At 42.3% G+C, this 16706-nt stretch overlaps 1 protein-coding gene across 8 annotated transcripts in view; it reads left to right on the top strand.

Annotated features, from left to right (window-relative positions):
* The window catches only part of FBXL17 (F-box and leucine rich repeat protein 17), a 253495-nt gene that overhangs the window by 105307 nt on the left and 131482 nt on the right, over positions 1–16706 (top strand). The window contains exons 7-8 of one of the 8 annotated variants that reach the window (XM_084833843.1): positions 1659–1706; positions 2206–15942. The exons of 5 other annotated variants lie outside the window; for them this stretch is intronic. In XM_084833843.1, coding sequence (XP_084689969.1) covers positions 1659–1665 — 7 coding nt within the window. In that variant the 3' untranslated portion in view covers positions 1666–1706; positions 2206–15942. Of the gene's footprint in view, positions 1–1658; positions 15943–16706 lie in introns of those variants that run through there. 2 more of the 8 variants (XM_084833844.1, XM_084833842.1) reach the window with 2 other exon arrangements.

The following is a 16706-nucleotide window of genomic DNA, read 5'->3' as shown; positions in this document are numbered from 1 at the left end:
CCACTGCTGTTAAATTCCCTCCCCTTTGAGGGCAGGTTAGGACATTCCCTCCTTTCCCTTTGGAGAAGAATAAAGGTCAGTTTATTTTGTTGAGCCGTTTCTGTTTGATTTTACCTGGTGCTTTACATTCTGCTGGTATTTTATTTGTTGTTCATGTTGTCTTAATCCCTGATTGTAGATTTTATGATTTAATTGTTTCATTACTATTATTGTGAGCTACTTTAAAAACCATTATGGCCAAAATGTGATATACATATTTATAAATATAGGGCCAGCCCCACCAATTCCGTTATGCAAGCAGCACCTGCTGCTTGCCGAAAAGAGATTTAGCGCTTTCAGGAGCAACTTGAAAGTAGTGTAAATGCTCATTTCTAGAAAAGGGTAAGCTGGCGGAGGCTGGCGGCATGCAGAACAAAAGTGGCAGTGGGCCCCATGTGTGGATGGGAAGCATTGAATACTGCCCATTGTAAACATATACATGATTGCAACCAAACTAGTATAATTCACTATAATTATGATTTAGAGATTATTTGAGAGCAATTGAATGGCATCTGAATTCTAGATAAAACAGATTGTACAAGAAAGCTGAGACTGACTATATTTAAGGGTATCCATCATAGGATAACATCATTACATGAACAAGATGAAAGTCAGGGAAGGAACCAGATAAGCAGCTATGTGACAATGTAGTGTATCTATATGTAAATGGAAAATCAAATATGAGGGTGCCACACTTTTCATATAAAGAGAAAAGGTGATAGCAGGGATAGATTGCATACTCAAGCATTCAAGTTCTGATGTCAAACCAGTTCTGATTGCCCTTCTCTTTCCGAAATGCAAAAATTATGCAGAATTCTAATACTCTTTCTTTTAAGAAGGTACTTCTGTTTTTGTAAGCTGCTTGGGGTGTCCCTGAAGATGTGGCTCCCAGCGAGCAGCAAGACTCCATTACTTTGTCTTCTTTGCCTCCAGGGCTATATTTCTGCCCAAGCCTTGTAGGCTAAACTTGACTGAATAAAATATTCTTCACTTGGCACCTAAAAGTCAACAAAGTATTTCTGGGGAGAAAATTTCAGTGCCACCACTGAAAAGTCCCTATCCCCACTTGCCATCCCAATTACCACCAAGGTTGTGGGACCAAGAACATTAATCAACAGTCAGGTTCACATGGAAGTGGAAATAGAAGCCATATCTCCTATTTCCCAATGTAATGACCTGATACGCTGCCTCCAGCCTACCCTCCACATATATGAGATGATTCCAGCTTGTATAGTTGGATATTGAAGGGGGGGGGTATGTGGAGCTGTAGCTCAGTGAAACATCATAGGTTTAGCAGACAAGAGGTCTCAGTTTCAGTCTCTGGCCACAAAGTCCCAGGGAAAAGGTTTGGGAGGAGATTCATGCACAGAACTTGAGACAGTGCACTGCTTCAGCCAATAAGTTGCATAAGTTCAAGAATGACTCAGTTTGTTGAACTCCCTTCATCCCATCCAGCCACGCCTCCCTGTCTTCATTTGGGTGCCAGTATTTGCTGTTTACCAGACTATCAGGAGAGCCCTAGCGGCCTCTTTCAGTAGACTCCAATAGCCAACTGAAGACACAGACGAAAGGATTCTTTTCAAGGCTTTAATCCTTTTACAACTTAATGGCTCTTTCAGATGCTAATCACCAGCGAATAAGGATGGAACAGCAGAGTCGCCTATGCTGTGAGTAGGCAGTTGATCCCCGTTTGAAGGAGAATCACTTGAAGACCTTGAACTTATGGGCTAGGGAGAGATCCTCCCTCTTTCCCTTGGGTCCACGGGAGGCGGCCATTGCTTGCGTGCCAAATGGGTGCTATGCCTCCTTTCCATGCCCTCCATTGCTCATCGCTCCCTGCGTCTGCGTCGAGCGTCTAGCAAGCCCCCCTCCTGCACTTTCTCACTGCTAGGATCACTATCTATCTCAGGAATGCCGGCAGGAGGAATCTCTGCCAGGTGCTGAGCCTGTAAGGGATGAGCTGGCTCTTCTCGCATGGATTGGTGATCCTCCTCAGAATCAGAACTGCTCTGGGGTTCTATTGGCTCAGTTTCCACCCTGACATCATCTCCGCTTCCATGAGGCCCCCCCTTGTGCTCCTCCCCTGGGGCCCCGGGTTTGTGGGGGTACAGCTGGTGGAAATGCCTCAGCAGCAACGGAGCATGCACATTTTCCGTGGGTTTCCAGGTTCGCTCATCTGGCCTGTACCCCTTCCAGTCGTCTAGATATTGCAGGTGGCCGCGAGAAAGGCGGGAGTCCAGAATCTCCGCGACCTCAAACTCCTCCTCCCCCTCCACCAGCACTGGCGGCGGGGAGCTGGCTGAGCTATGAGGGTCGCCAGAAACCAGGAGCAACAGCAAGGACCAATGAAAAACAGGATGGATCTTCATGGAGGGGGGAAGAGCCAGGTGAAAAGCAACAGGGTTAATCTGGGCCGTAATCTGGAAAGGCCCCGTGTGGCGAGGTGCAAGCTTCCTTGCAGACGAGTGAAAGGGGAGGTATTGGGTGGAAACCAAACCTAGTCCCCCAGTTGCAGAGACGGACCCGGCTGGCACCGCCGGTCTGCAGAGGCCTTGTAGGCTGTCTTGACTTGCTCGAAGGAGTCCCGTAAGAGGTGGTGTACTGCTCGCAACTCGTCTAAAAAGTCATGGGCCGCTGGCACCGAATAGGAAGCTAAGGTGGATGGGAAAGCCTTGGGGTAACCAGAATTGGCAAAAAATGGAGTTTGGCGGGTGGAAGCATGGCAGGCATTGTCATAAGCAAATTCTGCAAGAGGCAGCAAGGAAAACCAGTCATCTTGCTGGTAATTGACATAACAGCGCAAATATTGCTCCAGAGTCGCATTGGTGCGCTCAATCTGACCGTCCATCTGTGGATGGTGGGCGGAGGAAAGTCGGAGCATCACATGGAGCAACGCAAGTAGCTCCCTCCAGAAATGGGCAGTGAATTGGGGCCCCCTATCCGAAATGAGACCCTCGGGCCATCCGTGGAGCCGGAAAACATGCGCCAAAAACAGCTCTGCCGTCTCCCTGGCTGTGGGCAACCCAGAGTAGGGGATGAAATGGGCCATCTTAGAAAACAAATCCACCACCACCAGAATGGTGGTCTTACCGTGTGAGGCAGGCAAGCCAGTGATGAAGTCAACGGAGAGCAGTTTCCACGGTCCTGAGGGAGTAGGCAGGGGGTGAAGCAAGCCTGTGGGCTTGCCTGAGGGGGCCTTCGCCCACTGGCAGGTTGGGCAGGAGGCAACATAGGTCTTGATGTCCCGACGCACACGAGGCCACCAAAATCCTGCGTCACTCCGTGTAGGGTCTTGGCGAAGCCAAAATGCCTAGCAGTGGGGGAGTCGTGGCACTGATGGAGGACCTTCTCGTGGAGGGGTCTAGAAGGCACATAGACCCAACCGGAATAGTAAAGCAGGCCACCTTGCAAAGAGAAGGGGTAGAGTGGGGGGGGAGAGGCTAGCCCCAATTCCTCCACTTTTGTGTGAACAAAAGCATCCTGAGCCTGTGCAGAGTGAAGGAGCTCCTCCCAAGAGTGAGGCACCACAGCTGCTGCCAGGCTCTGGGGGGGGGGGGGGAAGAATCAGAGGGGGGGGGATTTCCCTCACCCCCTGGCTGGAGGTCTGGCTTACGAGAAAGAGCATCTGCTTGTAGGTTGTTGGAGCCCTTCACATGGCAAATCTTAAGGTGGAACCGGGGGGAAAAAAGTGACCACCTAATCTGCCTCTGATTTAAAGCACGGGCTGTCTGAAGATGTTCCAGGTTGCGATGGTCGGTTCTAACTTCAACTGGGTGGTGTGCCCCCTCCAGCAGATGACACCAGGTCTCCAAAGCGGACTTGATGGCCAACAGTTCCTTCTCCCAGATGGTATAATTCCTCTCAGACATGTTCAGCTTCCTGGAGTGGTAGGCGCAGGGTTGCAACCCGCCGCCCGCCCGATCTGGCTGAAAAAGCACCACCCCCACCGCAAAGTCAGAGGCATCAGTTTGCACCACAAAAGGCTTCCTCGGGTCAGAATGTAACAGGATCGGCTCAGAACTAAAAAGCTTCTTAAGTTCCTCGAAAGCCTGTTGGGCAGATGCCGTCCAATGAAAAGGAGATTTCCAATGAAAAGGAACATAAAAATACCACAGAGATGTATAACATTAAAATCACAATAATAAAAACTATGTATGCCTTAGTCCAGCTCCCCACTCTCTCTTGTGTGTATTCACCCTTGTATTCTTGCTAATTATTTATCCTATGTTTTAATGCCATCCTTTCTCCAAGGAAATCAAGACAACGTATATGAATCTTTCTCTTCCTCCCCATATTCCATTTTATCCTTATAACAGCCCTGTGCTGTAGGTTAGGCTGAGAGATAGAGACTGGTCCAAGGTCAACTAGTGAGCTTTATGACTAAGTGGAGGATTCAAATGTGGGTGTTCTCAATGACAGCCCAACACTCTGTAAACTACAACAATAATGTCTGCATGTGGGAGTTCACTTGTCAGGGATGAACTTGTTGCTGAACAAGAAGACCATACTCTTTTGGATCAGTAACAGGTTGAAGAGCAGGAAGCTGAGGGTAGGAAGGAGTAAAGGACAGTTCTTGCAAAGGGAGGAAATAAGTATCGGGTTTCCAAAACTCTGTATTAGAAATGGCATTATTTAGTATGTTTGCTTACTAGACTGGTAGATTTCATTCCCCTTTCTTGGATGAAAACTCCCAATGCTGGTTACTTAACAAAGTTCAGTATCTTATGCGTCTTCTGAAGATCATGAAAGAAAGAGGGTTGTATATAACTATATATCAGGGCTGGGAATGTGTGGCCGTCCAGATGCTGTTGGACTGCAGCTCCCATTATCCCTTGCCATTGGCTACTCTGGCTAGGACTGATGGGAGTTACAGTCCAAAAGTCTCTGGAGGGCCACGCATTCCCCATTTCTGCTACAGATGCAGTGGTAGTAACTATTTTCACAATTGGGATAATGTAAAATTGTGAAATCATGGAACTAGCAAAATGTTGAAATCATTTCAGCAAGGCATTCATTGCTAAGCACAAAACTATAATTGTCAGTTCTATTGTCAACTTTTGTGTGTGTGTATTTTGCAATCCTTCCGCGGTGGCTTAGTGGTTAAGATGCTGAACTGCAGACTGGAAGGTCGGCAGGACAGCAGTTCGAGACCTGAGTGCCACGTGACGGAGTGAGCTCCCGTCTTCAGTCCCAGCTCCTGCCAACCTAGCAGTTCGAAAGCAAGAAATTGCAAGTAGATAAATAGGTACTGCTTCGGCGGGAAAGCTAACAGCGTTCCATGCATCTCGGTGTTCAGTTATGCCGGCCACATGACCACGGAAGCATCTTCGGACAGCGCTGGCTCTTCGGCTTAGAAACGGGGATGAGCACCACACCCTAGAGTCGGACACGACTGGTTGGAGACACCTTTACCTTTACCTTTATTTTGCAATCCAGCTTGTTAACTTGAAAAATACTGAATCGGTATAAGAAGTGTATAAAAGTGTTCTCCATTTGAAATATCAAATATTTTTAGTTGTTACAATTATAGAATTAAAGTATCAGCTATACGAAGTGACATAATGTTTGTTGGAAAAATATAACAACATCTCTTTAATTCTATACAATGTTAGACATTTGTGACAGGATAAAGAGATGTTCACAGTGATAAGTGTTACAGAGTAATGTTCGGATTTTTTAAATTAAAGTATATGGTATAATAAAATGTTTTCTCATATATAGGAGTATATTGACTCTGTTCAGTTCTGTTTTATGTCAACTCCAATACAAAGCTTGAAACTGGGAATCTCTTCCTTCTTTTGGTATAATATATGTGTGAAACAGTAGAGGTGGTGGTTTCTCTAATTGCTCTACTATCATTACAGTTATAGAGAAAAGGTCAATCCAATCGTCACCAATTAAACTGGGGAAAGCTACATTTGTGGCCTTGAAGAGTCATTATGTCAATTTTATGCTGTGCATCAGCGTATAACACATTTTCGAGGATATATAAATCTAATCTTGGGTATTAGTTCAGACTCGCTCCATTACAGACAGTTGGTACTGCAGTAGAAAGATAACCCTAAGCAACATCTATTAATTGCACGGTGTTTCATTGTGTGTGTCTTCTCAGGATTCATATACTGTAAAACCTGGCAGCTATAATGAGTAGAAATGGATGTGTCAGATGGCTGTTTGACCCTCCTATTGTTATGTATTCTATAGAGTGAAGAATGATGTTCTGCGGTCTTGACTCTTCGTTCTTTTTTAAAGATTGCTTTAACACTGGTTGATATGTATACTAGTTTTAATGTTTAATATATATTGAAGGAAGCATTTGTTTGCTGCTGCCCAGATAAAAATACAAGTTGCACTATTACTTTTGTCCTTAATTTCCTTGTCCCATGACACATCTGTTAAAAATAACATTTAAGTGTTGTTCCCAGGGAAGATGCAGGGAACCTCATCTCCCAGGGAACCTCATCTCCCCGTGGAACTCCATTTAATATAATTATTAATTGTAAACATCTCTTGCCTGTACTTGCTTGAAACCATTAGAAATGTTTCTCATGCTACAGGGTCAATAGTGCTTGTGACAGATTCACACAGGTATACTCACCCTGGGGACATGTTTGTGTGACTAATTCAGTGATGGGTTTACTCTCCTCCAATGGGTTTTACCCTCAGCAAATGTTAATCTAAGATAGCCCCCATCCTGGTCACTTATTTTCATGAGTCATAGTTTAATGAAAGATTGAGTGGTGTGGAGGGGGCACCCATAATTGAATAATTTAAAAGAACTCAGTTATGTTTTGCGTAACTCATAGAACTATTTGTAAAAAAGCAAGAAAAAACTAAAACTAGAGCTCACATTTAAATATACCACTGGCTTAAGACATAGTCCAGCGTTTCACAAAAACTGATGAAATATTAAGAATGCATGCTATCTGATTGAGCTCAACTTGTATCGCTTAAAAACTCCTAGGTTATTCATATCTGCCAATTTCTTTTTATAAGTCATTACAAAATTATTAAACAATATGTAAAATGGGGGAAAACATGATCAGCTTAATGGACCATTAATATCCCTAAGGCTTTTATAATAATTACACAGATACATTGTGAACCTGAATATGAGGTTAATAAGTGTCTAAAACACACATTTATGAGACTTATAATTAAGGTTACTTTAGGTCAGTCTTTTGAGAAATACTTGTTATATTGTTTTCATATCTGTGTGGCCCATCACTTACTTAAGGAAATATTTTAAATCGTTGCTACATCAGTTATCACATAGCATCATGAGGACTGACAACAATTTTCAGAAAATTGGCCACTGTAGTTGTAACATCTCCTTTCAAAATAAAGGAGATAACTAGTACTTGTGAAGAGTTGTTTCCACTTCCTGTTTTGATTTTACTTCTTTAAAAGAACACTGAAGTGCCAGATAAAACAAAACAAAAACACTTGTTTAAATGTTCATTTTGTCTTTTATGTTTTTTAACTTGCAATTACTTTCCAAAAGACTGCAATTAGCATTATTTATGTAAACTGCAGAGATAAAAGTAATTAGCTTATTGTGTGTGTGCGGGGGGGGGGGAGTTGGCATTTATTTATAATGGTGTGTTATTTTGTGGTTTATTTCTCTGGAGTGGCAAAAGACTGTTGGATTCAGCTGACTTTTTTGTAAAAAAGAAGAAGAAAGAAAACACACACAATGTGGAGCATCTGTAAGTTTTAGACACAAATTATTTCACAGTTTTACCTTATCATTCTGGGTATGACTACAGATTGAGCTCATTAAATCCCCTTTAAAAAATCACCTGCTGCTGGGAGTTGAAAGTGGGGAAAATCCCTAAACAGTCTTTGAAAAATTACTGTTTGCAAAAAGATTACAAAGGAAGCAAAAAAATTGTATGCAAAGTAATTATAACAAGTGTGTAGCTTCTTAGAGTTTGAGTGCCCATACAAAAGTGATAAGATGTATATAAAAGGAATGTTGATGTTTTATTCTAAATCTCTATATATGAACATTTAAGTTCATATATTAAGTTAAGTAGTTAAGATTCTAATTTGCCTTCACAGGGCACAGTGTATGCTATTAGGGCTGGTTATACAACAGGCCATCTGAATTTCCACTATAGGACTGGGCTTTTAAAAAACAATATGTGTATTCCAATGAACAGTGTCTGTTTCTATGATGTGGTAATCTAGTCTTTAGAAACATTCACCTTGAACTAGGCTATTGCATGGAAGCCTCAATATGGTAAAGACGTGATTGCACATGCAAAGTTTATTACATAATAATTATATAATGTAATTCTGTTCAGATTATTCCAACATGATCATCCAAAATCTGTACAAAACTAGATGTAGTGAATCATTTTAAATGTGTGATAGAAAATACTGGAATGTTCCTGAAAAACAGCAAGGTTACAGAATGACATACTGAAATCGAGAAAGAATGCTCATCCTTGTTCAACTTGGCTTTTCTGTTGCTATTGTTTTTTAAACCTTCCTGTGAGACATCGTTTATAGCATAAGGCTTGGCTTGGAGACTTTAATAATGAGTTATGCTATAAGCCATTGTTTAATAGCCGTAAATCATATGTGGTTGAAAAACAACTTTCCCTGGATCACATTAACTGTTGTGACTTTTACATTCTCCTGTAATGGGAAGCACAGCTTGCTTGTTGAAAATAACTGGATTTGACTCCTTACAGACACCTCTTGGTGGGGCTATAGACACTTGTTCTATGCTGTGGCAGGGATTTTAGTGAAGCGCTCAACTAGTTCTGTGCTCCGAAGAAAACCTTGAGCTTGTGTCATAGTAGAATGAGTCCTGTCAATACCAGTGAAACTAACACTGCAGTCAGACATTTTAGTGATCTTTTCCCATAGAATCCACTAAGCTAGGTTATCGGCATGGATGGAAGATCCTGCCAGCCAGGAGGAAACTGGAGCCTCTCACCAGTGGTGTTCCTTTGTTTATAAACTAGTCCAGATTATTCTGTTTATAGCAAATGGACGCTGCTACACACAAATCCTGCTCAGTACCTTCTGTCATAAGCAGTATTTGGCCCTAGGCTTCCTATGGACCTTTTGTAGAAGAAAACTGAAACTTTTGAAACAGTTGAGAACTCCTAGATAGCATGTGCACAGGTAGAATTATACCCATATGTATTCACATGGAATTTACAGGATTGTGTGTGTGATGATGCTGATGCTATGTTGTCTGGTGCCCAATCTAATTTTAAATCAGACTTGGCTATTTCTTACAAAGATTCCTTGAAGAAATTATCAAGGAAAATGTATCATATTACAAAACTAACTATTTTCTTATATTAATGCAGAAAGAGGAAGAACCAGAGAGAGTATATATGAAGACACACAATATAGCTTTTTATTCAACATTTTCCCCTCAGCAAATGTTAATCTAAGATAGCCCCCAACATTTTCCCCTTTCAGACACACTGAACAGTTTCCCTCCTAATAGGCTGTTATTGGTGACAGGAGACAGTTTTTAAAATTTATTTATAGCCATCTAAGTTTCAAATTTGAGGATAAAAGCAAGCTATGAATAATAATGACATTGCATATATAGTTCTGCTGACCATATATATATCAGTATGCATATCATCAATGTGTACTTGATTATATTGAGTTGTCTAAAATGTTCTTTTTTAGGCATTTAAAACACTTCATCATTGTAGGTCCACAGAAAATTGTTTTTCATATGTTTAATGAGACAAGGGGCCCTATTGTACATGAGATGCTATTTCACATAGGTGGATTCTACTGTGAAAACCAGCCAGCATTGGAGAAGGTCATACTGAACAGTAGGTGGAGCTCTGATCAGTGAAATATTGAGATTTCGATTTTTTAATGAAAGAATATGACACTAAAAAGATATGACAAGCAATGGCAAAACACTGGTTTTAGAAGTATTCACAGAAATAGTATTTCACTTCATAGACAGAGTAGAAACAAAACTTTAAAGATGTAAAATACAGTATAAAAAGACGGTAGAGTAAATCATTTGTGTCTTAGTGTTTCTGTTATAGAGATGATGTAGCAAAGAATGGTTTTGTGTGATCTTTATTGTGTCCCATCTTGAACAGAGCAGTAGTTGTCTCTCAAAGATCCTTACAATTACGTGATTATGTCATTGTTTAATTATTAGAATAAATGCACCTGATCTCCTTCATTTGACATAGGAATTGCACCATTCAGTAAGGATCAGACAAACCACAAAGGATAGTTTTAACAGTACCCATATCCCTTCCACTTTTCTGTGCAATTCCCCCCACCATTCTGTTGTGTAGAGTTCATAATTAATTGTCCTCCAAATTACTGAATATTCATCAGAAAGTTCATTTGTGTGGGCAACCATAGAAATCTTCCCATAGATACAGGACATTCCAGGTCTGCATATTTGCTCATGGGTTACAAGCTGTTAGCTTGGTGTTCCATAAGAATCCTAAGCTACAAACCTGCCACTTCACATGCTAAGACTGGAGAAAGAGGCCCATCACAATATTTATTTACAGCACTCCTTTCTCCCATATGGCTGTACTGGACATGCTAAAACCTACTGGCAACTTGAGACCCTTTGCCTTGGTGGCTCAGTGCATGCATAGTCTGTTTGTGTAGATTGTTGGGAGGGGCTAGTCAAAGAGAACTATAAAATAATACATTCAATTGGGCAAAAGGATGAACTACCCAGGTGAATGAAGGTGATTAACTGATGTTCCCAGAGCTACATAATCAGTGTATTATCTACACAATGTCACCATAAAGATTTAACTATTGTTGGTTCAGGCACCTATTCTCTGTGACTTTCTTCCTTGGCATAAATAAGTCTGGTTTCAGAAGCTGTAAGCTTTCATAGTTTCAAATACCCCTACTCTTGTATGATCATATTAGATTGTATTTTTTAAACCACCATGAAATTAGGCTCCAAACCTCTCAAATTAGGGCGTTTGATTCTGACCGTAGTCTCATTATATTTACATTTCATGTTTGAAATATTACTATTTCTATTGCAAGGGATATTATGAAGATAAATTAATGCTTACAAAGTCTTCAGAGCCACTATGATGAGCACAATTGAAAAACTGGAGGTTTGGCCAGCATCTGAATTTCAACTGGGAAAAAGAAAAAAAAAACACATCCCATTCTGTAGTGAGTAATAAGAAAGAGTAGTATGACAAAACTGTGTCATAAATAAGAAGGAAAGAGCCCATGTTATGGATCGTACTCCCTCCGCTGACGGAAAGCTGTTTGATTGGTGGAAACATCTGTCAGTGGAATGGGGAAGACGGTGATTTTTGCAGATTCCCCCTCACCAAGTCTGGTCCAGAGGGTTGGGGGATCCTTTAGAAAAGCTTGGCAGATGAGCTGCAGGTAGAGAAGAAATTGGTGAAAACCGCCTCCCTCCCCATTCTGGTGACAGAACCCTCTGCTGGATCAAAGAGCATTCCATCAGTGAAAGAATACTATTGGATATAACCCTATGGATTGGATCCAGTGTTGTGCACACAGATGGCCACTTGCACAATGGTACTTCCCCATTCTCGCCTCATCCTACAGACCGCAGTGTGCTCCCCAAATCTGCTCCAGGGGGTCTCCCAACTGGGGAAAATTCATTTTCTTGGATCCAACATTATATATTTGCACAAAATTCTGGTGGCCTCATCTATTTGATTTGAGAATTGTTTCTTGCACTCAAAATGGCCTGGAATTTACCTGTGGACTCTCTTGCCCCATCTGAGTAAGTTGTAGAACATGATCCTTTTGTTGATTAATCTTTGGTTTGTAGCAATGTTTTTCTTCATTGCTGTTTTTAGTCCTGCACTTTGTTTTTAAATATGTCACTGTGTTTTTAGATCTTTACACTGCTGGCTTTTACTCTGGTTTTTACTTTGGTTTTATTCTGTTTTAAACTTTTGAGAGCCAGTGTGGTGTAGTGGCAAGAGTGTTGGACTAGGAGCTGGGAGATCCGGGTTCTAGCCCCACTCGGCCATGGAAGCTCACTGGGTGACTTTGGGCCAGTCACAGACTCTCAGCCCAACCCACCTCACAGGGTTGTTGTTGTGAGGATAAAATGGAGAGGAGGAGGAGGAGAATGTAAGCCGCCTTGGGTTCCTTGCAAGAGGAAAAAAGGTGGGGTATAAATGCAATAAATAAATAAAATAAATAAAATTTTAAAAGTGTTATATTTTGTTTTATCATGTTGTATTTTAGGGTTTTAATTTTTGTGAACTTTAGAGAGCTTTAGCTATTGGGTAGTATGTTCTCTTCTCTATTATGCTAGAGAATTCTGTTCAAATTCTGAGATAAAAGTTTTTTTAATCTTAAAGAGTTTAATTTTCTGTAAACTTCCTTCATTTCAAGGTTTGATAGCTGTCAAGTGGATTTCTTTGACAGTTTCTGTTCTCAGGGCTCACTATTCAGTTTTGATGAAACAAACTAGTGTATTAGGTAAGATTAATCCATGCAATATGTTAGGCACTGGCCAAGTTCAGACTTAACAGTAACCACTTGTTACCATGTATCCTAAGCTACATGTGTCAGTGACTACACACATATACAGGGGGAATACATGTTTGGGTCTTGAACCAAGAGTCATGGTGCGCCATGAGGAAACCAATCCTTTTAAATAGGGTGAATTAGCAACAAGGCAAGAAACCAGTATTACAAAAATTGAATATATGGTTTATTTCAGAATATAGAAAGTAGGTACGTGATTAGCTTTCCAACTGGACCAGTAATGATTTGATTAATTTTGTAGAGAGAAGGTAAGTGATAGAAAGATCAGGAAGGAAGAGCGGCATACTTCTGATACAAAAAGCAGCAGGAGGAGGCTGATACCCTATAAAGAGAAGGTGATGCGGGGGTGGGGGGGGTGATAGATACTGGATAGACATGCATGGGGCCATATTGTTGATTAGAAGGAGCTGGAATATATTCCGTGCTTTGTTAGAGGCAGCATGGCTAACCTACCTGGAAATATAGAGGTGGGAAGGAAGTGGAAGCAGGCAGGAAAAGGAAACCTGAGTACATTTGTTATAAACCCCAAAGCAAAGAGGAAAAGGGGGGCCTTCTTTGGGAGGATGCAGTGGTTCAGGATGTTGTCCTTGCTGCCAGGCCACCAGAGTTGCTTAGGTTCTCCTTCGTGAACCTGTGATTGAGGAGCAAGGGCAAGCTTATCCCTTTTCTGTTCTGAGTAAAATGGAACTTGATAGTACTCCTAAAGGACTGCTCACTTCTGAAGTCTGAATCCTTTCTTAAAGCTTTAGTTACATGAGGAAGGGATTTGCTTAGATCAAAAGAGAGACAAAGGGGATATAGGTGATGCGTGCAAAAGTACAATGTACAAGAGGAGAGACATAAGAACTTTTGTTTTGAAAAGCAGTATATACATTCCTAAATATATATTAAAAAAAATACTTTGGGTGCAGGTTCGTAACCTTGCTGAACACTAATGTGTGCTAAGGTGTTTACTGGTGGTGGCAATACCTTAGGCATGGAGCTTTCCCTTCTTGAGCCATTGCATAGCCAATTAAATGAGGGCGTTCCTTGGATGGCTTGACTGTGGTAGGATCCTGGTAGATTGTAAGGCATTTGCATATTGCAGAGGTCTCAGGCCCCTTACATATTAGGGTGAGAGTCATTCCTGTGCTCTATGTTAATATATTATTGTTTTATCGTCATTTATCATTCTAGTATGTGTTGTGATTTTAAGTTTTGTTGTATGCTGTCTTGGGAGGGTTTGCTGTCAAATGTGGCTTATAGAACTTTTAAACAGAAACATTAAGAATTGTGACTGCTTTCTTTTCCTCTTTTAAGCATAGTCTATCCATGCCAGACAAAATGGAGATTTTTGGAGACAAGGTGATAGGGTGATATTCCAAATGGCAGAAAGGCTGAGCTCCTCAGTAACACCATAGTTTCATGCTATGGGAACAAACTTGCTTGAGCCCTACCCCTCCCTCCCTCCTGTGCTGCATGCCAGAGGAGGAAGATGGACCTTCTTGCTTCCAAGTTTAACTAACCATAGTTTATCATTATGCCTAGCCGGGGCAAACTGTGGTTAGGTTAAAATATAGTTTTTTGAAACAAGATAAGATCAAACCATGGTTTCTGATCCTGGCTTGTTTTCCAAATAAATCTTTATTTATTTATTTCATTTCTATATTGTAACAACAAATTTCAATTAGTTCAAGCCAGAAAAGGAATACTTCTAATATCTTCTTCTGGTGAGCACTGGAGGAAGCCGGGTGGGGTGGGGTGGAGTGGTGCAAGCAGGATTGTTTGCATAGTCTAAAACCATGGTTTGGAGTTATATTCAAATTTGGGCCACTTTCTGTTCAGTTATAACTTGTTGAAATCAGGTAAATGTTAAGTCCAGAATGCTTGCTTGTGCCACCATGGCTTTTATATCCCTTTATGCATTATTTTAGTGTGCTGATTCTTAGTAAATTCATCCCATAGATATAGTCATGTTTTCATCACTGTCATGCAATACAAAATTCTTTTTCCCAGCAATCTATCCTAGCTATTCAGCACCCTTACTATCTCTTATATATTCTCCAGGCTATAATTAGTGGAAGTACTGAACTCATTCCAATAATCAGTAATGGGCTGGATGAGAGCCAATATACTGAAACTCAGTCCTGATAAGGCAGAGATTCAGAGTCATGGTGTTCAGCCTGTTCTGCGTGGGATTATACTTCCCTTAAAGCTGGGGTAGGCAACCTGGCACCCCCCCAGATGTTTTGGACTACAAATCCCATATGCCCCAGTCAGCATAGCCAGTGGTCAGAGATGATGGGAGTTGTAGTTCAAAACATCTGAAGGGGGCCAGGTTGCTTACCTAAAGGATCACATTCGTGGTCCAGAGATACCCCTAGATCCATCTTTCTCACTGGAGACCCAGTTAACCTCTGTGGAGCTTTTCATCAGCTTAGGCTGGGGTGCAGCTGTGGCTTCTCATGGACATAGGTAGCCTGGCTGCAGTTATCCACACTCGTGTTAACAGGTAGTATTGACTTCTGTCATGTATTGTATGAGGCTGCTGTTGAAGTTCAGAATAAAAGCTGCCAGGCTTTTGAATAGTACTGGTTGGTGAGAACATTTATCACCAGTGTTGAAAGAACTTCATTAACCAGCCCATTTCTGAACACAATACAGAGTGCTGCTACTTACCTCCAAAGCCCTGTACAACTTACAACCCAGGTACCTGAAAAAATGTCTGCTTCCATACTAACTGCCCATGCATCCAGGTGCCCCCATCATCCTAAATAAGGCAGGTGGCAACCAGAAAGAGAACCAACTTAGTGATGACCCCTCATTTCTGGAATTCCCTTCTGGGAGTGAGGGAGCTGCCTAGCACCAACATTGTTATCCTTTAAGTGTCAGGCAGATATATTTTCATTTTCCAAGGCTTTAAAATGTATAATTTCTTTTAACATATTATTTATTATATTTTATGTATATATTTTATATTGAATTTGTATACTGTCCTGCTGAAGGGCAATATATACACCAATTTGGATAAGCTCTGGATAGGGGTGAATGCTCCTTCCTTGTTCTCCTCGACCTCTCAGTGGCTTTTGATACCGTTGACCACGGTATCCTCCTGGACCGCCTGGAGGGGTTGGGCATTGGAGACACTGTATTGCGGTGGTTCCAGTCCTTCCTTTCCGGCAGGTACCAGAGGGTAGCACTGGGAGAGGAGGTTTCGGACCCGTGGCCACTCACTTGTGATGTGCCACATGGTTCCATCCTCTCCCCGATGATATTTAACATCTATGTGAAGCTGCTGGGGGCTATCATCAGGAGGTTTGGGGTGCGGTGTCATCAATATGCGGATGACACGCAGCTCTGCCTCTCGTTCAAATCTTCACCAAGGTTGGCCGTAGAATCCCTGTCCAAATGTCTGGAGAAGGTGAGTGGCTGGATGGGGAGGAATAAGCTGAAGCTGAACCCTGACAAGACCGAGGTACTTTTGGTGGGAGACAAGAGGAGGCTGGGGGATGTTGACCTGGTGTTGAATGGGGTACGGCTACCCTTGAAAGACCAGGTCCGCAGCCTGGGGGTCATTTTGGACTCCCAGCTGTCCATGGAGGCTCAGGTGTCAGCTGTGAGCCGGACAGTGTTGTATCAACTCCATCTGATACGGCGGCTGCGCCCCTTCCTTCCCGACCATCTGCTCCCAGCGGTAGTACATGCCCTGGTCTCCTCTCGTTTAGACTACTGTAATGCGCTCTGCGTGGGGTAGCCCTGAAGATGGTTCGGAAGCTGCAGCTGGTACAGAACGCGGCGGCTCGCCTGATTAAAGGCAGCCGCCGGCGAGATCACATCACTCCAGTGCTGAAGGAGTTGCACTGGTTACCAGTTGTTTTCCGGGCCAAATTCCAGGTGTTGGTTTTGACCTTTAAAACCCTATATGGTTCCGGCCCAGCCTATCTTAAGGAGTACCTCCAGCAACACCAGACAGGCCGCTTAACAAGATCAGCCTCGGATGGCCTTCTGTCTGTCCCATCAGCCAGGACAGCTAGACTGGTGGGGACGAGGGAGAGGGCCTTTTCTGTGGTGGCCCTCAATCTGTGGAACTCCCTCCCTAGGGAACTCCACCATGCCCCCTCTTTAATGAGCTTCCATCGTGCATTAAAAATGTGGTT

Source organism: Heloderma suspectum, chromosome 2 (genome assembly GCF_057233095.1).
Source record: "Heloderma suspectum isolate Gila_16-S chromosome 2, 16-S_ref, whole genome shotgun sequence".
In the NCBI taxonomy this organism is placed as follows: Eukaryota; Metazoa; Chordata; class Lepidosauria; order Squamata; family Helodermatidae; genus Heloderma; species Heloderma suspectum.
The sequence above is the reverse complement of the archived record's forward strand: the minus strand, read 5'-3'. Positions and strand labels throughout refer to the sequence as shown.